Source organism: Orycteropus afer, unplaced genomic scaffold, assembly GCF_000298275.1.
Source record: "Orycteropus afer afer isolate SDZICR_OR568_19922 unplaced genomic scaffold, OryAfe1.0 scaffold00795, whole genome shotgun sequence".
NCBI lineage: Eukaryota > Metazoa > Chordata > Mammalia > Tubulidentata > Orycteropodidae > Orycteropus > Orycteropus afer.
This window is the reverse complement of record NW_006922382.1, coordinates 397,359-420,460: the sequence shown is the minus strand read 5'-3', so window position 1 is coordinate 420,460 and position 23,102 is coordinate 397,359. Positions and strand designations below refer to the sequence as shown.

The 23,102-nt window shown below is 37.6% G+C and overlaps 1 protein-coding gene across 1 annotated transcript in view; it reads left to right on the top strand.

The window, feature by feature from the left end:
- YIPF7 (Yip1 domain family member 7) overlaps nucleotides 1–23,102 on the top strand; it is a 46,740-nt gene that overhangs the window by 5,681 nt on the left and 17,957 nt on the right. Inside the window, exons 2-3 of the mRNA XM_007957778.1 lie at nucleotides 3,884–4,042; nucleotides 13,583–13,730. Of these exons, the coding sequence (XP_007955969.1) occupies nucleotides 3,884–4,042; nucleotides 13,583–13,730 (307 nt within the window). The remainder of the gene's footprint in view (nucleotides 1–3,883; nucleotides 4,043–13,582; nucleotides 13,731–23,102) is intronic.

Here is a 23,102-nt window from a genome sequence, read left to right as displayed (position 1 = left end):
CCAAGAATTTTGCTGATCATTCTAAAGGAGCCTTTATTAGTCAACCTTACATTTGCTTGGCATTATTTTTATGGGAAGAGGAAACATTCTCTGACAAAGCTAACATGTAAACCCTATAGTTAAGAGTCCAGTGGTTTTTTTTTTTTTTCTTTTGGGGGGTGATGGTGTAATTCAGTTGACTTTTTTTTTCCCCATCTGAAATAATGCACCAGGTTTGAAATCATCATTATGTCAGTGTCTCATTATAGAGCTCATGAAAATGCTGTGTGATCCATGAGATGAGAAATATTTTGTTGGTATACCTTGCAAAACTCCCATTGCTGTGCAGGGATGTAGATACATGATTTAACCTCAACATTCTGAGTAACAGGGATACTAATCAGGCTCATACAGTGGCCTTTAGTAGGTTAATAAATTAGGACTGTAGGCTTAGCAGAGGAATTAGTATATATCTAGTCCCATTGGCTCTGAATTATTTTTTTTACAAATGGATATTATAAGTTTGAAAGATACCATGAAGAATCTGAGAGAACTTCAGTGGCATAGCCATCCAGAGTTGGTATGTAGGTTTGAGAAATATGGTCAAAATTATGGTGGTTCTTGATGGGTGTGATCAATACCACTGAATTGCTCATGTAGAAATTGTTGAATTACTCTAAGTTTTGTTGTATGTATTTTCATTAAAAAAATATATGGTTGTTCGTAGAAATTATGGACTTTGCTATATTGGGACTGGGGACTAATTATACTATTATTTTGGTTTTGATTGGGTTTTCTTCATTGAAATGTGTCAAATGTTAGCATCTGTGTATAAAGCCAAATGTTATAACAAAATTTTATTTATATTAGAGAATCATACAGAATGTGTATGGCAAATTTTGATGGATTTGGGAGTTAGAAGGATTTTGGGTATCGATTATGGGATGCATTTTAAAATTATACTCTCTTAAGTAAACGATGGGGGAATTTTAATATTTTGTCACTATCTAGAACAACAGAGGACAACCAAAAAAAAAAAAAACTCAATGCCGTCAAGTTGAATCCCACTAGACTCATAGCGACCCCTCCTCGGGTTTCTGAGGCAGTATCTCTACAGAAGTAGATTACCCAGTCTTCCTTCTGAGGAGTGGCTGGTGGCTTTGAAACGCCAGCCTTCTGGTTAGCAGTCAAATGCATTGGGCACTATGCCACCAGGTCTGCCAACAGAGGACAAGCTCCTGATAAAAGTTTTCTGGATGAGGAGCAGAGAGGAATGGAGGAAAGAGTAAGGGACAGGGTTTGGCTGGAGATAGGCAGATTTTAAGAAAATTTTCTTCTCTGTTAAAATGTAATTTTTTTTTTAGGGAGGAGGAGAAGGAAGCTGAGTCAAAGTAACCATGCATGCTAAGTCCCCTCATGCAGAGAGGTTGCTCAGCAGACAATACTTGAGAAAGTTAATTTTTCCTTATGCTTTATTAAGCCTGGCTAGGAGAACCTGGGCATTGGTTACGGAGAGCTGGGCCACTATGTCAGTGACATAGTCTTGTGTAGACCCTGATCTGTTGAGTCACCTTTATTTGTTCTCTTTCATTCTTCTAGAAATGCTTACATTAAAAGAAAAAAAAAATACATATCCAGTGGCATTTTGTCAACCATAATCCAGTTCATATTTTTATGTATCATTTGTTTCTGATTGTAGTTTTGATAATGTACCTCCTTTGCTGGAAGAAGAGAAAAGAGAGTGTTCTGGTTACCTAGTGCTGCTCTGACAAGAATATACCACAAATGGATGGTCTTAACAAACAGTAGTTTATTCTTACAATTTGGAAGCTTTAAGTCCAAGTTCAAAGTGTCAAGGCTCTAGGGGCTGCGTGAAAGCCCCTCAACCTTGGGGTCCAGCTCTGCCTCCTGCTCCCGGCCCACTGGAGCTAGGGGAGTTTCTTCACTCAGACAGCTGCTGGCCGCTGAGGTTGAGAAGCCCCAAGGTTGATAAGTAAAAAGGCACAGTCCTGATGTTACCAAACCACACAGCAGGCCATTAACTTAAGTCCATTGTAAGTCCCAAGGTCGGCAGAGCATGGAAGGCTGCTGAGCAATGACATGGCCACAAGCAGGGTCCAAGAGTGCCGTAGGCTAGAGACCATTCTCAAAGCTTCTCCTTATATACAGGAAACAGACCACATACCCAAAGGCAGCTACTCAGCTGCTCCCAGTAGATTCCACCATGGAGTTGATTACCAGTCTCATCATGGGGAATACTACATCCAGCTGCCCAGCCACTAAACCAGGCCCAGCCAAGTTGACACAAAAACATAACCACTACAGAGAGTTAGGTCATATAACTTAAAGAATAATAACTGTAATTGGTAATACACTGTGAGGATTCAAGAAATATTACACCAGGCCCCTGACTTCAGTGTGCTTATGACTGAGTTAGTGAATGGTCAAGGAATATATCTCACAATATCTCATAGCTTTATTTTCCAAAATATATTATTTTCCTTATCAGATTTATACAAACAAAGAAGAATGGGAATCTTATAAATCTTCCCCTCATATTAATGTTGGAAGGATAGTATCTAAGTATTTTAGCGTAATGTAATGGCAGCAAGCTATAAAGTTCAGAAGCTTGAACTGTATTTTCAGCTTACCTGAAGGGACTTAAGTGAAAGAAATGTTAATGTATTTATGGAAAACTCCTTATGTCTCTTTTCCTTTCTCCAGGTAAAAACTGTTTAAAATGAAGAAATAACTTCACATTCAAACATCACTTTTCTTTCTTCCATTCTCTAGCTCTAGCAAGAAGTTATTTACAAAGATTTTTGTTTTTCAACTTTCATACACAAAAGGTAAAATTAAAAACAAACAAACAAACAAGAACATGGTCAATGAGGTATTGAAACTAAAATGCACGTTGCATAGGAGGGACGCTAAAGCCAGTTGTGAATTACATTTAGCATAGATAAAAAGATTGACAATGATTTGTCTGGGAAGGACCAGAACTGGAAAGTAAATTTATTTATGGACAACAATCAGATTATGTATTTATTTTTTCTGAGAATTTACCTTAACATTAAAATTGTGGTTTTTCATGTGGCTCCCACCAATTTATAGGGGCTGTCATGATTAGAGATTGCCCCTGATAGTCATTGAAAAAGCAACATCATGCAGGGGCAGTGCCCTGCTTAGAAAACTTCAATTTGGAGTCCAACACCAGCAATTTTATTGTGCAATATTGGGCAAGTCATGTTCAACCTATTTCTGTGAACCTTTTTTTTTTTTTCTTTTGCTATAAAATAGGATTAAAAATAGTTTTAACCTTACAGAACCAAAAATAAAAAAATAACAACAACAACAACAAAAACCCTCACTGCCATCAAGTTGGATCCGACTCATAGAGGCCCCTCCTTGAGTTTCCGACGAGGTATCACTATGGAAATAGATTGCCCTGTCTTCCTTCCAAAGAGTGGCTGGCGGGTTTGAACTGCCAGCCTTCTGGTTAGCAGCCAAGTGCCTTACGTTACAGAGTTTGATTAAGTGAGAAAACACAGGGAAAATATCCAGTACATTCTATATGGTCAATAAACATTAGTTGGTATAGATTGTCTTTACAGAAGCTGTTGCTTGGACAGATAGTTCACTTTCTTTCTTTTAATAATTTATTTCTTGTTTATGAGAATATTACACAGCATAACGTACACCAATTCAACAATTTCTACCTACACATTCTCTTTCTTGATTAAAATTAAGTTTTAAGCAATTTATTTCTCTCATGGGTAAATACTCATGAGTAAATGCTGTGTGAATTTATGAAAGGGAACATTTTACACTCCTTCCTTGACTTGTCATAGATTCCTTTCTCGGATGTGTGAATGCCAGTTTCTTGTTTTTTGTATTCCCTTAGACAAGAAGCATCTGAGCAGCCCCAGCCTGCCTCTTTGGTTCCACCGGAGATGCTCACACCAGATTCCACAGGACAGTGTTTTCAACCAGCCTTCTACCCGGATTATTACTCACAATCTCCTTACATTGAGAGTTTTGGTGAAGAGCCTCCTTTGCTAGAAGATAAGTTAAGGAAGTATTAATATGTGTATATAGCCTGAAGTTTAATAGCAATAATCAGCACTTAATGTGTGCTGTTAGCCTGCTGTGTACTACATTTTATGTATGATTATTGCATATATAAATAAGGATTTGCCAAACCAAGGCACTCACACCACTGGAAGTTTGTTGCATGTTTGCATGGGGAAAATTGGTTGTGGAAAAGTGCTATTGATACAGCATTGCTGCTGTTACTAAATGTTTTATTTTTCACTCTTTCTTAAATTTGGACATCCTGGCCATGTATAGAAAACAGGAAAGACATGTTTTGGAAGAGTAGTTATAGTCAAGTTAATGAAATTAATGAAGCATTTCGTAACAGTTAATGAAGCCTTTCAAAACAGTGTATTTCAAGTTGATATTTCTGTTATGCTTGCCTACAATCAAAAGAGGGTTGCATCTCAAGTTAATATTTGTTATTGTTGTTGTCATGGAGACAGGCAGCTGTGGTTTTTTTGTTTTTTTTTCCTTATCTCATCTGAACCCTCTCATCTCAGCTAGCCATGGTTAAGTGGGAGGAATATACTACCAGTTAATAGCATCACATCAGTGGGCAGAAAACCCAAGAATCTTTGTAACAGAATGTTTCAGAGATGTTCTATTCATTCATTTATTTTAACTTCCATCCATCTTGTATCTGCTGCTTTTGCTCTTAAAGAATGTTCACATGATGCTGGAAATATATATATGTATATATATATTAAAAAAAAAAAAAACACTGCCATCAAGTTGATTCCAACTCATAGTGACCTTACAGGACAGATTAGGTCTTTCCCACAGAATTTTCAAGGTTGTAAATTGTTATGGAAGCAGACTGCCTCATCTTCCTCCCAAGGAGCAGCTGGTGGGTTTGAAATGCCAACCTTTTGGTTAGCAGGAGAATGCCTTAACCACTGTGCCACCACAGCCACACTGTAAATGTAGGCAGTAGAAAATTAAAATTCAAGTAGGTTAAAATTTGAGACTCAAGGAAAGATAGTCATAGGTTAACTGCTCTATCAACTACTTTCTATGTAGTCAAGTGAAAAAGAATAGATTGAAATTTTCAGAATTTCATCAAATGATCATTATTGACCTCAAATGAACATAGTCAATCAGCTGGCATTTCAACAAATTCTTCTTTCCTTCCTTTGAAAACTAGAGAATAAAGAAGGAAAAATTCAGAAAAACACAGAAAATAATATGGTAGATCTACTGGTTCTTAGAAGTCAGTTAAATTTTTCATGTTATGTTTAACTGATCTATTCTAATTTGCATCTGAAATTAATAGCCAACACTTGAAAGTTATAACCTATCCTCATTAAACATTTTCCTTGACTTCACCAACATCTCTGCTTTTAAAAAACTAAGTGTTCTAATTATGAAATCTATATTCAGCATAGAGAAAGTACAAAGTAAACAAATTAGTAAAAATAAATTAAAAAAAAAACAAAAACTCACTGCCATCGAGTCAGATCTGACTCACAGAAACCCCTTCTTGGATTTCTGAGGTGGTATCACTATGGAAGTAGATTGCCCAATCTTCCTTCAGAGGAGTGGCTGGTGGGTGTGAACCTCCAGCCTTCTGGTTAGCAGTCAAATGCTTTAGGCGCTACACTACCAGAGCTCCTGTAAAGTCATTATATATTATTGGAAAACACATTTAATGTTTTCTAATATATATGGTAATGACTTCCTAAAATTATATCATTTAAAAGTATCATGATTTAAACACACTCCAAAGATTATTCCCTATAAAAAGAAATTCATTGGTAAACATAGTAAGCAACTTTTGACCTGTTGTGGTGTAGTAAATTACATGGTATGGCATTTCTAGCCATAGTCTTTGTAACTCCTCCTTTGCCATGATTGTTAAAGTTATCCACCTAATATATTTCTGTTGGAGTGGCAGGAACCAATCTTCTGGAATTTCACTCTCTCTCTCAGGTGTACAGAATTCTGATGTTGGGATTTGTTAGTTTGCCACTCTGCCAGGATCAAAAAGAACCCTCCTAGAGGCAGAAGGAATCTCTCCCTGCCAGCTGAGAGATGTGCTGATGAGAGAGATGCATTTGCTGAGAGAGAGAGAACCATGAGAGAGACACACACTATTGAGAGACAGATATGCTACTGAGAGACAGAGAGACTGCTGGCTGCTGAGTGAGATGGCCAGCTGCGAGAGACTGAGCGCGTCCCTGAACTTGAATTGTAGCCTGTTGCTTCTCTAATAAACCCCCAAATCTGTGAGTTCTGTGTGGACACTGCAGCAAATTATAGAACCCAGCAGAGAGGTGGTGGGTGCCACAGAAGGAACGGTTGGTATCAAGGTTAGTAAGAGGGCTGGAAGGTGGTGGCATGTCTAGCCTCATAGATGCAGGCCTTGGGTTGCTGATGGTGATTCTATCTTCCTCTTGTGAGGTTAGAGGAGGTCAGAAGATGCCATTTCCTTGCCCCTTTGGCATCTGTACAGTCTGTCCTCATGATGGATCTATAATATTGGGACTACTGAGTCAAAGGGTAGTTTCACTATCAAACTGATCTCAAAAAAGGGTGTTCCACTACATCCTTATAATAGAACATAAGATGTCTGGTTACTGGAAAAGAGAGATGGTTTTATGGACTATTTCTGTTTCTTCCTATAATCACGTTTGCCAAATTTCCTATTGGAACCTCAAGAATATTTCTTTCCTTATTTATTTTAGAGATATTTGTGTAGTAAAAATATTAATTATTGTCTGGAATATGTATTTAAAACATTTTTATCTAGATTTTGTTTGTGATCTAATTTGATCATAAGACTTTGCACACGTGGAAATCCTAATATTTATGGTTTAAAATGGTAGACTTCAGGCTGGGTGACTGTGGGAAGGCCTCACATAGATAGGATTTTTAGGATAGGTTGACAAATGACATATTCTAGCTTTTATTGAGTGCACAGAAAAATGACCTATAAGATTATGCAGCCATAGTAATTAACGTCCTTTGTACAAAACTTGGGAGCTCTGGTAGCATAATGGCTAAGACACTTGCCTGCTCACCAGACGGCTGGTTGTTCAAACCCACCAGCCCTCCTCAGAAGGAAGGTTGGGCAATCCTGCTTCCGTAGTGATACTGCCTCGGAAACCATGTTTGACTCGATGGCACATAACAACAACAACAACAACCTACAAAACTTGTTATTTGAAAATATGTTTATTTCTTAAATGTTTTATAGTTTAAAACACTTGTAGTAACTTTTACCAGTTGGTATTATATGATCAGTAAGTTAACAATGCATGTTAAAGAATAATAGTCAATTCAAGGCTGTCAGACTAGAAAAAAATTACTGTGATGCTTGACATTTTGTATTTGTATCATAGTCTGATGTTTATGCTTGAAAGGTCAATGCCACAATTTTGCATTGGAAATAAAGATACTAAAGTGCTTGGCTGCTAACCAAAAGGTCAGTGATTGGAACCCACCAGCTGCTCCACAGGAAAAAGACGTGTCAGTCAGCTTCCACAAAGATTTACAGCCTTAGACACCCTGTGGGGCAGTTCTACTCTGTTCTGTAGAGTTGGAATTGACTAGACAACAGTGGGTATATATCATTGATATACTTTACTACCACTAGATGACAGCAAAACAGTAAAGTTTACATTCACATTTCACAGTACTTTCATCTTTTATTTCATATAATAAGGCTTGGTATTTGGATACCTAAAATTAATAAATACTTATAATCTCATTTGCATATTTTATAAAATAAGGTGAAACAAAATATTGTATAAATATGAAACTCCTGAGACTGTGGCCCTGGGTTACTCTTCTGTTCTGGAATTGGACTCACACCAGTGGGTTAGCTCTCAGCTAAACAATAGAAAGGTCTGAGACCTGAGGACCTACCCCAGAGTGATGCACTCCTTAAAATGGTCAAAAGTGAGAGATAGGAAGGGCAGTGTTTGCATGGAGAGAAAGAGAGGCAGACAGGAATGCATAGGTAAGGATGACACAGGGAAGAGAAGAGGTGGGAGGAGAACTGTACCATTGTGGGGATTGTGATTGGTGCCATGAAACAAAATATGTATGAACTTTTGAATGTAAAATGAAACTGCTCTGTAAATTTGTGCACAAAGCACAATATATTTTTTTAAATAAAATAAAACCTAATATGCAAAAAATATTTTAGAAATACATTTTTTCAGAAAACACAAAATATTTTCCTCATAAAAATATTTAGTTAATCTTATGTTCATTCAAAGGGTCCCTCGTGACTCAATGGTTAAAACACACAGCTGCTAACTGAAAAGTGGGCAGTTCAAAGTCACCAGCTGCCCCAGGAGGACAAAGATGTGGTAAGACATGGCAGTCAGCTGCCAAAAAGATTTGTAGCCTTAGAAATCCTATGGGGTAGTTCTACTCTGTCCTGAGGGTTGCTCTGAGTCAGAATCCACTCGAAAACAGTGGGTTTCATTTTGGTTTTGGTTTATTCACTGTTTCATGACCCAATATTGAAACATGCACAGATGCTAATTAGACTATTAAATAGTTGAAATAAGTATTAACATCCCATAAAGCATTTTCCATCTGAGTTACTTGAGGAATAAATATGTTTCTTGACAAAAATAAAAACAAAAACAAAACCTAGTGTCATTGAGTTGATTCCAACTCATAGAGACCCCCATTGGTTTTCCAAGGCAGTAAATCTTTATGAAAGTAGATTGCCCCATCTTCCTTCCATGGAGCAGCGGGTGGGTTTGGACTGCCAACCTTCTGATTAGCAGTCAAATGCCTTAGGTACTGTGCAAAAGGTATTTTAAATCAAAGACCATTTTATTGTGACATATACAGATAACATATTGTTAGTATAAATATTAAAACTGAATATAAGGTTGGAAAACAACATACACCTCTGGTGAAATTAACTGAAACTCCAAGGGGGGGAAAAAATACTGAACTCTCATGCCATCAAGTTCATTCTGACTCATACCATTAGGTTTCCAAGGCTGTAATTCTTTGCAGATTGTCCAATTTTTCTTCCATAGAGCAGATTATGGATTCAAACTGCCAACATTCTGGTTAGCAGCCAAATACCTTAACCACTGCACCACCAGAGCTCCTTACCTTAAACTACATCATTTGTCAATTTTTGAAATGTTCTGCATTATATATTTTAACCTTATGGTAAACTTTCTAAACTGCTCATAATCTCCAAAGTCTACATTCATTAAAAAAAAACCAAAAACATACAAATACACTATGGTAATGCTGGATGAAACATGAAAGTTGAAATTTATTTGCTCACTCTTAGTCAAATTCTTTCAGGTTTGGGAAAGTGAATGTCAATTTGAGCACAAAAAAAGTGAAGGAATACCTTTTCTCTTCAAATTCAGACTGCTGTCTGACCCTCTGAAAATGTCTGGGTACATGTTAGAGCAAAAAGAATTGATCGATGTTCAGCTATTTCAGGAGGTAGCATATGATCAAGAACTAATGATACTGAAAGAAGAAGTCCAAGCTACACTGAAGGAAATGCTGAAAAACACGACTCCCAGAAGTGATGGAATACCTGATGAGATGTTTCAACAAACACATGCAGCACTGGAGGTGCTTATTCATTTATGCCAAGATATTTGTAAGATAGCTACCAGGCCAACTGACTGGAAGAGATCCATATTTGTGCACACTCCAAAGAAAGGTGATCCAAGAGAATGTGGAAATTATTGAACAATCTCATTAATATCACACACAAGTAAAATTTTGCTGAAGATAATTAAAAAACCATTGCAGCAGTACATCAACAGGAAACTACCAGAAACTCAAGCTGTATTCAGAAGAGCACATGGAACAATGGATATCATTGCTCATGTTGGATGGATCTATCTTGGCTGAAAGCAAAGAATAACAGAAAAATGTTTACCTTTGTGTTATCGACTGTGCAAAAGCATTCAACTGTGCGGATCATAACAAATTATGGATAATATAGCAAAGAATGGGAATTCCAGTACACTTAATTGTGTTTATGAGGAACCTATACATGGACCATGAGGCTGTCAATTTGAACAGAACAAGGGGATACTTCATGGTTTAAAATCAGGAAGGGTGTGTGTCAGAGTTGTATATTTTCACCATACTTATTCAATATGCATGCTGAGCAAATAATCTGAGAAGTTAGACTATATGCAGAAGAATGTGGCATCAGATTGCTGGAAAACTTACTAACAATCTACAATATGCAGATGACACAACCTTGCTTGCTGAAGATGAAGATGATTTGAATCACTTACTGATGATCAAAGACTATAGTCTTCAGCGTGGATTTTACCTCAACATAAAGAAAGCAAAAATCCTCACAGCTGTACTAATAAACAAAATAAAGATAAATGGAGAAAAGATTGAACTTGTCAAAGATTTCATTTTACTTGGATCCACAATCAATACCCATGGAAGCAGCAGTCAAGAAATCAGACAACATATTGCATTGGGGAAATCTGCTGCAAAGGACTTCTTTAAAGTGTCAAGAAACAAAGATGTCAGTTGGAAGATTAAGGTGCACCTAACCCAAGTCAAGGAGCTCTGGTAGCATAGTGGCTAAAGCACTTGACTGCTAACCAGAAGGCTGGCGGTTCAAACCCATCAGCCACTCCTCGGAAGGAAGGTTGGGCAATCCTACTTCCGTAGTGATACTGCCTCGGAAACCCAAGGAGGGGTCGCTATGAGTCGGGGCCGACTCGACGGCACATAACAACAACAACAACCACCCAAGTCATGGTATTTTCAATCACCTCATATGCATGTGAAACCTGCACAATGAGTAAGGAAGATTGAAGAAGAGTAGATGCCTTTGAATTATGGTGGTTGTGAGGAATACTGAACCTACCAGGGACTGCCAGAAGAATGAGCAAATCTCTCCTGTAAGAAATGCAGCCAGAATGCTCTTTAGAAGTGAAAATGGCCAGACTTCATCTCACCTACTTTCCAGACTTCATCTCACCTACTTTCATGATGTGGTCCAAAGGACTCATTCCCTAGAGAAGGATATCATGCTTGGTAAAGAGCAAGGTCAGCAAAAAAGGGGAAGACCCTCAATGAGATGGATTGACCCTGTGGCTGCAATGATGGGCTTAAGTACAGCAAGTGTTATGAGGATGGCGCAGGACTGGGCAGTTTCATTCTATTGTACACAGGGTCACTAGGAGTGGAGTCGACTTAATGGCACCTAACAACACAGCAACAACATGCTAGAGCAAGCCCCTTTGTGTCAGGAAGATCATTACATTAAAATCCATAATATGTTCTTCATATAAAATGTGAACTTAGCAGGGTGTGAATGTAGTATAGACCACTGTAAAAGTTTAGCTATACCCTGTACTTAACCAAGGAGATTGCTGAATCTTGAGAGTGTAAGTTGAATGCCATACACAAAAGAATTTCAGGAAGCCAGGTCCTCATGTGGAGGAATTAGGCTCAACTGAAAACAAAAACAAACAGGCAAAAAAAACCAATATGAGATTAGAAACACATTGGCTCAACCACAACTCCATGTAAATTTTCCAATGATGATGGGAAATTTTCCAGTGGTACCTCTCGAAAATTGCTCCTCTGCCTTTCGAGTATAATATTTTGGTGGTTAAAAGATTAGGTTATGGGCTAAGTCTATCCAGTATTGAAATGTGTATTGTAGAGTTGGCCCCCTTTTTTGAGAAGTGGATCACCTGACCTTTTTTTCTAACCTATCTTCCTCTGCAAGCTCCTCTGAAACTTTTTCAACATCATAGCAACATGCAAACTTCCACTGATGATGGGTATTGACTGCAGTTGTGGTGCATTGGCCAGGAATTGAACCCTCATTTACCACTTGGAAGGCAAGAACTCTACCAATGTGCCACCAATACCAAAACCAAATCCACTGCCATAGAGTCAATTCCTTCCAATTCAGCAACCCTGAAGGACAGAGTAGAAAAGTCCTACAAGATTTCCAAGTCTGCAAATCTGGTAAAGCAGACTGCCGCAGCTTTCTCCTGTAGAACAGCTTGTGGCTTGAACTGCCATCCTTTCGGTTGGCAGTGGAGCACTTTAACCACTGTGCCTCCATGGCTTACTTACTGAACCACCACTGGCCTCTATTTTTATGCTTCATTGTTGTCTGCTGTCGAGTTGGTTCTGATGCATAGTGACCTTAAACGACAGAATAGAACTGCCCCCTATAGGGTTTCCTAGGTGGTTGTCTTTACTGAAGCAGACAGCCAGGTCTTTTCTCCCAAGCAGCAACTGATGGTTCAAACCACCGACCATTAGTGAATGTCAGATGGGTAGACTTTTTTTTTCTTCTCTGTGGAGATGATGTGAGAGGAGTAGAATTTAATGGGTCTGTGAGGTGGCAGTCAGAATCCTTTGGGAAGGCAGTGGAGAAAAATAAAATTAGAAATGTGTTTATCAGTTTGGACTCATGACACTTTCCCTTATTGATTCTGGATATCTTATTCTAACAGCACCACTCATAAAAGGTTATGGTTAACATTCCTCAAGGATTTAGTCTTTGACTACACAGTCTCAACCACACAGTGCATTGACCTTATAAAAATATGTGTGCACATTATGATTGCATTTACCTGGTGAGTGAGCCTTCCCCTTTTCTCCTCCATTGAGTTTCAGGTAGGTATTATAAAACTGCTCTGCTAATAAGACGGTGGAAATAAATCCCCAGACCTAGGTTAAGTCTCTTTAGATAGTACTGCTAATTGAAAAATATTTCCCAAGTATTCAGAAGATTAGTAATGGAACATATGGGCCAAAGGACATTTAAATAGGCTAGAAGAGAAGACTTTTGATTTGTTAGCTACAATTTTATTTTTTACTGTGAAAAATGTCCAATCCCAAATTTTCAAGTGGGTTTTAAGCTAGTGTTTGCTTCATGAGGCTGGGAACCTTTTCCTTAATGGAATTATTTCTTTAATATTTCTCTTATAGTTTGGTAACAAAAAACTTTTTTTTTTTTTAATTAATTTGAAGTTATTATCTATTACATACATCTTTAGTTTTTTTTTTAATTATTATTATTTATTTCTTATCAGTTGCCATTGAGTCAATTTGCTTATGGTGATCCTACATGTGTCAGAGTAGAGCTATTTTCCGTAGGTTTTTCAGTGACTGATTTTTTGGGAGTAGACTGTGAAGCTTTTCTTCCAAGGTGCCTCTGGGTAGACTTGAACTTCCAAGTTTGAGTTTGCAGCCGGGTGTGTGAATCATTTGCACCACCTGTTGTTATTATGTGCTGTTGAGTTGTACCCGACTCATAGCGACCCCTCCTTGGGTTTCTGAGGCAGTATCAGTACAAAAGTAGATTGTGCCATCTTCCTTCCGAGGAGTGGCTGGTGGGTTTTGAACCGCCAGCCTTCTGATGAGCAGTCAAGTGCCTTAGACACTATGCTACCGGAGCTCCCTTGCACCACCTAGAGACTCCAAATATGTTAATCCTTAATTAAAGAATATTAGTTATGCTTATTTTCTTATAATTATATTATCTCCTTTCTTTCCCTTTTGCAGAACTTGGAATCAATTTTGATCACATTTGGCAAAAAACCTTGACAGTGTTAAACCCTCTGAAGCCAGCAGATGGCAGCATTATGAATGAAACGGATCTCGCTGGTCCCATCCTTTTTTGCCTTGCCCTGGGAGCCACTCTGCTTATGGTAATGAATGGAGGCAAGCACCAGAATGTAATGCTTGTGCTTTGCTCTCTCGGTGTTGAAGATATTTTTGTAAACACGAATGGAAATATATTACACACATTTGAAATTACTCGAGAGTTCATTTTTGATGAGATATTTAAATGAACCACTGTGACAAAAAGAAACCTGCCATCATGAATTACAACAGATAAACCATTTAAATTTAATTTTTTTTAAAAAAATCCATCCACATTTTTATCAGAACAAATAATTTTGTTCTTTACTCTGCATTGTATTGTTAAGAAGAGACACTCAATGTGGAATAGTTGATGGAAAAGATGGGCTTGGGCTATGTAAGGCCAAGTTTCATTGCCTGTTTACTGTGAGATTTCTACTGTTACCCTGGACTAGTAATTGACCTTCTTTGCTTCTCATTTGCTTTGCAAGGGTATATCTCAAGAGTGTTTCTGACATTCTGTGAGATACGAGATGGCCTTGTTGCTGCTCAGCTACTATGAATAAATTGACTTGCAATGATAACATGATTATTTGTTCAAATTTGTGTATTCTCCCTGTTATTTTAGTTTTTTGCTTCATGAGGCATTGCTTCCTAATCTCACCATTTTGTGGTGTAGGCTACTTTCATTTTTTTTATATTTAGCAGTAATGAGACTGAGAACCATCCAAAAAGGAGAGAAAAGCACATTTCCACCAAAATCAGGTTCAGAAGAGTCTATAGCTCATGTTGTTATTAGGTGCCATCAAGTCAGTTCTGACTTGTAGTGACCCTGTGTATCACAGAACAGAACACGGGTCTGTATTGCATCATTCTCACAATCTTTGCCATGCTTGAGCCCATCATCACCAGCACTGTGTCACTTCATCTTATTGAGGGCCTTCCCCTTCTTTGCTGACCCTCCATTTTACCAAGCATGATATCTTCCTCCAGGGATTAGTTCCTTCTGTCAATGTGACCAAAGTAGGAGAGACAGAGTTTGGCCACTCTCCCTCCTAAGGATCATTCCAGCTGTCCTTCCTCTAAGACAGATGTGTTCATTCTTCTGGAAGTCCATGGTACATTCAATATTCTTCAGCAACACCACAATTCAAATGCATAAATTCTTCTATGGTCTTCCTTATTCATTGTCCAGCTCTCACAAAAAATATGAGATGATTGAAAATACCATGGCTTGGGTCAAGTGCACCTTTGTCTTCTAAGTGCCATCTTGGCTCTTTGACACATTAAAGAGGTCTTTTGTAGCAGATTTCCCCAATGCAATACATCATTTGTTTTTTGACTGCTGCTTCCGTGGGTGTTGATTATAGATCCAAGTAAAATAAAATCCCTGAAAACTTCCATCTTTTTTCCATTTATCATGATGATGTCCATTTCTGCAGATTTTTTTCTTTATGTTGAGGTGTAATCCGTACTGAAGGCTGTAGTCTTTGAGCTTCATCAGTAAGTGCTTCAAGTCATCTTCACTTTCAGCAAGCAAGATTGTGTCGCCTATGTACCACAGGTTGTTGATGAGTCTTCCTCCAATCCTGATATAATCTTTTTCTTCATATAGTCCAGATTCTCAGATTATTTGCTCAGCATACAGATTGAATAAATACCGTGAAAGGATACAATCCTGACACACACCTTTCCTGATTTTAAACTATGCAGTATTCCCTTGTTTTGTTCAAACAACAGCCTCTTTGTCTATGTACAGGTTCCCCATGAACACAATTAAGTGTTCTGAAATCCACATTCTTCACAGTGTTATCCATAATTTGTTATGATCCACATAGCTGAATGCTTTTGCATAGTCAATAAAACAAAGGTAAACATCTTTCTGTTATTCTTTGCTTTCAGCCAAGATAGATCCATCTGACATCAGCAATTATCCATCTTTCCATGTGCTCTTCTGAATACAGCTTGAGTTTCTGGCAGTATCCTGTTGATTATAGTACTGCTGTAATGATTTTTGAATTATCTTCAGCAAATTTTAATTGTGTGTGATATTAATGATGTTCAATAATTTCCACATTTCTTTGGGTCAGCTTTCTTTGGAGTGGGCACAAATATAGATCTCTTCCAGTTAGCTGGTTAGGTAGCTGTGTTCCAATTTTCTTGGCATAAATGAGTGAGTACCTCCAGCACTGCATCCATTTGTTGAACATCTCAATAGGCATTCCATCAATTCTTGGAGCCTTGTTTTCTGCCAATTCCCTCAGTTCCTTCAATACTATCAGTTCTTGCTCATATGCTACCTCCTAAAATAGTTAAACATTGACCAATTATTTATGGTACAATGGTTCTTTGTATTCCATCTTCTTTTGATGCTTTCTGCATCATTCAATATTTTGTTCATAGAATCTTTCAATATTGCAGCTCAAGACTTGAATTTGTTCTTCATTTCTTTCAGCTTGAGAAATACTGAGTTTGTTCTTCCTTCTGATTTTCTAATTCCAGGTTTTTACATATTTCATTGTAATTCTCTTCAGCACTTTTTCTTCATCATTTCTTCCATTGCTTTTGCTACTCCCCATTCAAGGACAATTTTCAGAGTCTCTTCTTACATCCACTATTTTTTTTCTTCTTTTCCTTTTTTTTTTCAAATGACTTTTTGCTTTCCTCACGTGTGATGTCCTTTATGTCTTCCCACGACTCATTTGGTTTTCATTCACTGATGTTCAGTGCATCAGATCTGTTTTTCAGATGGTGTCTGATTGCATTCTTGTCATGGGGAATAGCTACATCTAGCTGCCCAGCACTCAAGACCACAACCCAGCCAAATTGACACACAACCTTAACTACCATGTTCCACTCCTGGTCAACTTGGCACCTATACAGAGATCCTTTATAGGGTGGCCCAAGTGTCTCAGTCCATCTGAGGGGAGATATCACTCTCTTAGCCTTGCAGGCCCCATTCTTCTGCCCCTTAGGCATGGCAGCCCCATCCCTTCACTTTTTGGCAGTGGGTATGGCCCCATCCCACTGGCAATCATATATGGCAGACCCCCATTCCTGAATTGAGTTGATGAAGATCAGACACTTTGAAACCTAAGAGGCTGTGGTGGTTCCACCACCAGAGGACATGGCCCTACCCTTTGAGACTAAGGCAGATCTGCTTCCTATTTCTTTGGTCTCTCAGCTTCTGCTATTTAATGCCTCAAAGCAACCCACTCTGCCAGGAAGCTTTCTACTCAAAGGCATTTAGCTTTCTTGCTCAGTGGGCTGGCTAGTCTCTTGCTTTCTCTTATGCTAGTCTCTTGTATCTGCTGCCACCATCTCTCTGCTAGTCTCTCTACTGTTCTCTCTGTCCTAGTCTCAGAGCAGGGATCTTGGCCCAGGGATGGGCTCCACTCCAGCTTCCACATTTTTGGTGTCCGTTAAAGCAGCACCCCACTCTTAGTACCAAATTCTTTGTGGTTATCCAGTGCTACTACAAAAGAAATACCACAAATGCATGACTTTGACAAATAGGAACTTATTCTTTTACAGTTTAGGATGCTAGAAATCCAAACTCAGAGTTCTGGCTCTAGAGGCTTGGTGAAGGCCCCTTGATCTTGGGCTTCAGCTCTGCCTCTTATTCTGCACCCACTAGAGGCTTCTCTAAACTCATGCACCTGCTGGCTGCTAATAGTGATGAATCCATGGTCAATGTCAGCAAGTACAATGGCACAATGTTGAGATAAACAGGCAACATGGCAGACACTGGTTCATGTCCAGAAATGCACCAACATTAGCAGGCAACATAGCTGGCTACTGAGATGAAGACTTGGCTAAAAGTAGGATATAAATGTGCCAAAAAGCTAGAGACCTTTCTCAAAACTTCCCCTTATTTACTGGAAGCAGGTCACATCCCAAAGGCAGCTACTTAGCTTCTCACAGCAGATTCCACCATGGAGGTGATTATAACCTCATCATGGATAAGAACTATATCCAACTGCCCAGCCACTCAAAACTATGGCCCAGCTAAGTTGACACACAACCTTAACTACCACAGATACTCTCTAAATTCATGTAGAATATGATCAAGGTTTCATTTTGGCTCTTGAGGACTTGTTTTAATTTTCTTCAGCTTCAATTTATACTGGCTTATGATCAGTTGAAGGTCTATTACATAATCAGCCTCTGGCCTTGTTCTGCCTGATCATATTGCACTTCTCCAACTTCTCTTTCCACAAATGTAGTCAATTTGATTCCTGTGTATCCTATGTATATCCTGGTGAGATAGTCACTGCTTATGTTGTTGTAAAAAGATATTTGTAATGAATAAATCATTTGTCTTGCAAAATGCTATCTCCAGTGCCATTTCTATCACCAAGCAATCTTTTCCAACTACAAATTCTTCTTTTTTGTTTCCAACTCTCTCATTCCAATGGCCAGTAATTATGAATGCACCTTGCTTGCATGTTTGGTCAATTTCAGACTGCAGAAGTTGGTAAAAATCTTCAGTTTCTACGTCTGTAACTTTAGTGATTGGTGCTTAAATTGGAATAGTAGTTGTATTAAGTGGTTTTCCTTGTGTCCATTTGGATATTACCCTATCACTGACAGCACTGTCTTTCAAGGTAGATCTTGAAATGATCTTTTTGATGATGAATGTAGAACCATTCCTTTTCGATTTGGCATTCCCAGCATAGGAGACCATATGATTACCTGATTCACAATGGCCAATATCAGTCCATTTCAGTTCACTAATGCCTAGGATATTAATCTTTATGCATTCCAGTTCACTTTTTTACAGTCTTCCATTCCCCAGATTGATACTTCATACAGTCCCTCTTCTGATTATTAATGGTTGTTTGCAGCTGTTTCTTCTCATTTTGAGTTGAGCCACATCAGCAAATGAAGGTCCTGAAGGCTTTACTCCACTATATCATTAAAGTTGACTCTACTTTGAGGAGGCAGGTGTTCTTCAGTCATATTTTGAGTGCTTTTCAAACTGAGGGGCTCATCTTCGTCTTGCAGCACTATGCCAGACAATGTTTCCCTGCTATTTGTAAGGTTTTCAATGACCAATTTTTCCACAGGTGGACCTGGGCGAGTCCTTTTTCTTAGTTTGTCTTAGTATGCAATCTTCTCTGAAACCAGTGTGCCATGGATGACCTTGCTGGTATTTGAAATACTACTGAATAGCTTCTAGCATCACAGAAACTCAGAAGCCAAAATTGTTGCATAAGAAAAAAAGGAAAAATGAAAATCTCTGTGAGTTTAGAACAAGAAGAAAATGGCAATGCATTAAAAACAGAATGAAAAAGATGTTTTAAGCCAGTCTGAGAAGTAGAGTTACATTAAGGCACAATGAGATATACTTGGCAGGAGAAATAGGGCAGGAAATTAAAAATTCTAGGGAAAGCCCTTTAAATGACGATTCAGTCTCCTTTCTCTTTTTACTGCTATCTGCTTTCCACAAAATTAAAAAAATATATTATTTTAAAAATAAAACTACAGTTTTTAATATCAGCTGTAATGTTTATTTGCAACTAAATATTCATTTTTAATATATGAATTACCTAATACTAATCAAAATATAGATAGTAATCTAATTTCTTCATGGTAATGTGACCAATAATCACATTATATTTATTCAATACAATCATATTTAGTGATAACATATAATCTTTTTCCTTTGTACTATAACAAATGAAAATTCTCTGTAACTCAAACACTATATCAGCTAGAGTTTTAATTTAGTCTCTAACCTTCCTTCTTCTGTCTTTGTCACAGTAATTTGATAATCTTAGATTAAACTGCTATGTAAAGCCATGCCAATTAATCAAATAGTCAGAAACAATAAATTTAATATATTAACTCATCTTTCTTTTTCAAGTCATTTGTGACATAACAGCTGTTGATTTTTATGTAAAAAACATTCCTTAAAGGAAAACATTGTTATTGTTGATGTTAGTTGTGGTTAAATCAGTTCCTCCCATAGCGACCTCATGTGTACAGAGTAGAAATGTTTCATAGGGTTTTCAAGGCTGTAATCTTTGGGAGGAAGATTGCCAGGCCTTTCTTTCAAGGCACTCTGGGTGAGTTTGAACTGCCACCCTTTTGACTAGTAGTTGAGTGCTTGATCATTTATGTTAACTAGAGAATCCTAAAGGAAAGCATTAATACTATTAAAATCATTAACATCTCCCTTGAATGTTGTCAATGTTAAACCAAAACCAAACCAAACTCACTACCATTCGGTCGATTCTGACTCATAGTGACCCACTTTGGGTTTCCAAAGTGGTAAATCTTCATGGAAGTAGATTGCCCAATCTTTCTTCCAGGGAGTGGCTGGTGGGTTTGAACTGCCAACCTTCTGGTTAGCAGTCAAATGCCTTAGGCACTATGCCACCAGAGCTCCATTGTCAATGCTAGTTAAAGTTACTCAAATATTCTTTCTTTAATTTTTAAATCCAAAAGCAATAGAAGCAAAGAACTCTTAACTAGTAGTGAGAAAAGTGGATCTCCCCACAACTATGCTACTAGCGGGGATCTTGAAACTGTTCTTTCACATTTCTGCACCTCATTTCTTCTTACTGAGAATAAAGAGGGTTTGAGTGATTCTTAAGGTTTTTCTGAATCATTTTATGCAAACATTATCACTTGGATTTTACCATTAGATGTGGTAACTTCAGAACTGATTCTGAGAAATATAGAGCAGCAAAGACAAAAGAAAGCAAAACAAGCAAACAAACAAACAAAAAGAGCAACCTGGATCTTATTTGAAGTAAGATTCAACTCAGAAGCCATTTGAATCTAGGTTACCTCTGCCCCATATATAATGTAGAAATGAAATGTAAGGAGTAGTTTTATGGAATTGAATAGGAAGTTTCCTAGAGAAAGCATAACTAAATCCAGAAACAGTATCTAAATCTATTCATTATTTCCCAAGAGGCAATCCTCATAGACACACACTCATCATTTTATTTATTTATGTTGACATAGAGTACAGTATCTTTTAGTGGGTTTTCTTCTTGTTGAAGGAGGCAAACCAAAAAGAATAGCTTCAAGCACTTCACACATACTTAATTTTATTTATTCTTACCTTCCCTTCACCCCTTAATTATTTTCACTCTCAACACCATGATGATAATGCAATTAAAGGTTGTTTCCTTTCAATATTTCTGGTAAAGAATGTGAATTTGGAAAAGGAAAATGCGTGGCCAATGTAAGAATATAATTAGAAGAATAGTAGGTATTTTGAATCAAGATGTGGTAATACGGTCATAGGGAAAGATCCGGAGGAATTTTGAGGTAAAAAGCTCAATTTTTGAGATAAAAGCTCTTATTAGAATTTTAATCCAATTTTAAAAATGGCTGTGTCCCCTGCCAAATGAAATGATAACTTAAATTGGATAACCTAACAAGATAAAGAGATGAAAGAGAGGTCATTTATCACTATGAAAAGACCCAATTTTACTACCAAATTCACTCCCTCTTGCCTCTGTTTGTCCAACCCATTCGTAAAACTGCCTTCTGGGATTAGGAAGCTCCAGTTACGTGTTCTTTGTGTGTAAGAAAGTGTTGTCTTCCACCATTACAAGCACTATCTCAGAATATTTCCATCTAATAACTTGACTGCTAACCAGAAGGCTGGAGGTTCAAACCCACCAGCCACTCCTCGGAAGGAAGGTTGGGCAATCTACTTCCGTAGTGATACTGACTCGGAAACCCAAGGAGGGTCTCTATGAGTAGGGTCCGACTTGAGGGCACATAACAACAACACTCAAAATATTAAGTAGAAAGCTGTTCTAGTACATGAATGTGACTTTGAAATTGTCATTTTCTAAGGTGGAACAAATCCTTCCAATGTAGCAGTGCATGACTTTTTTTTTTTTTTTGGCATGACCATGATTAGCTTTATTTTATAGAATAGTCAGAGAATGAAAAATAAATAAAGAAAACTCAAATGACAATTTATCCATGCCTAAAGCACTTCACTGCTAAACAGAAGGTTGGAGTTCAAACCCACCAGCCACTCCATAGAAGAAAGATGGGACAATCTACTTCAGTAAAGATTTGCTGCCTTGGAAACCCAACTGGGGTCACTATGAGTTGGTCTAGACTAGATGACAGTGAGTTTGGTTTGGAGTTTAATGCAGGACAGAATTCTGACAGCCTAGCCCAGGGACATTTTATAATAGGATTTAGTATTCCAACCTCTCCAACTATGGAGGAAGAAGAGTTTAAAAAAGCTAGAAAATTTTAAACAACATCGATATGGTCATAACATCGTCCGTTATTCTTAGTCATTTGCAAAACGATCATTCTTTTAATTCTAGAAGAAATGAGGACTTCATGGACCATAGTCATGGAGAAGGAAAAATGAGAGCTAAAAAACTCTCTCTGGATCAGAGAGATTTCATTTACCAGATCCTTCAATGATCTATGTAATTCCTGTGGAAACCAGATCAGCTTATTCAACTTTTATCCAGAATTTCTAATCAGCTTGATGTAAATATAAACTATAAATCCATTCTTTATTGGAGCTTCTCAGGTAGCAAATATTAAAATATACCTTGCTGGCTTGATATTAGGTTGTGACTGTCACTGTGTGAGTTTATTGGGGTTATTTTATCTCTAAGGACTTAGTGTTTTGTGGGTGATGGTTAAATTTATGAGTTCTCTCAGGTCAGTGGCATACCCTGAACTCTCCTAACTTCATTTGTCAGTCCTCCTGTGTAATTTGTTACCAGGTTGTTTGTATAAATCAGCTTTTCACAAAGTGTGCTCAATGAAACTGGTAATAGTAATTATGAAAATCAAAATGAATCTGTGGTCAAATAAGTTTGGGATATGCTGGGTTAAGTAAAGTCAAATATGTCTTATTATTTTAGGTCTTGTTACTGCCCCTAAACAAATGTTAAGAGCCTAATTTTAGAGCCAGACTTCCTGGGTTCAAATCTTAGCTCCACCACTTACCATTGTATTACCTTGGGCAGGTTACTTAACTTCTCTTCCTTTCAGTTTCTTCATGTGTAAAATTAGTATAATAATGGCATCTATTTCATAAGGTTATGAAGATTAAATAAGATAATACACATGGAACACTTAGAGCAGGTCTAACATAATAATATTACAGATGTTTAAAGACAAGATTGAATTCATTCATTCATTCATTCAATTATACAACAAACATCAGGAGAAAAAACATTGCCATATGCCTTGTACATCTAATAGATAATCTATTATATTAAGTGTATAAACCTAGCAATATTTCATCTTGTCATCCAAAGTATAGTTAGGCATTATTTTATTTTATTTTTTTTTTGTGATTTGGGTGCAGGTTTACAGAGCAAATTTACTTTCCATACAGCGGTTCACATATACTTTGTCACATGACATTGACCACAGTTTACTACAATGCAACAGCTCCCCTCCCACTTCCTCCCCATAGTTACCTC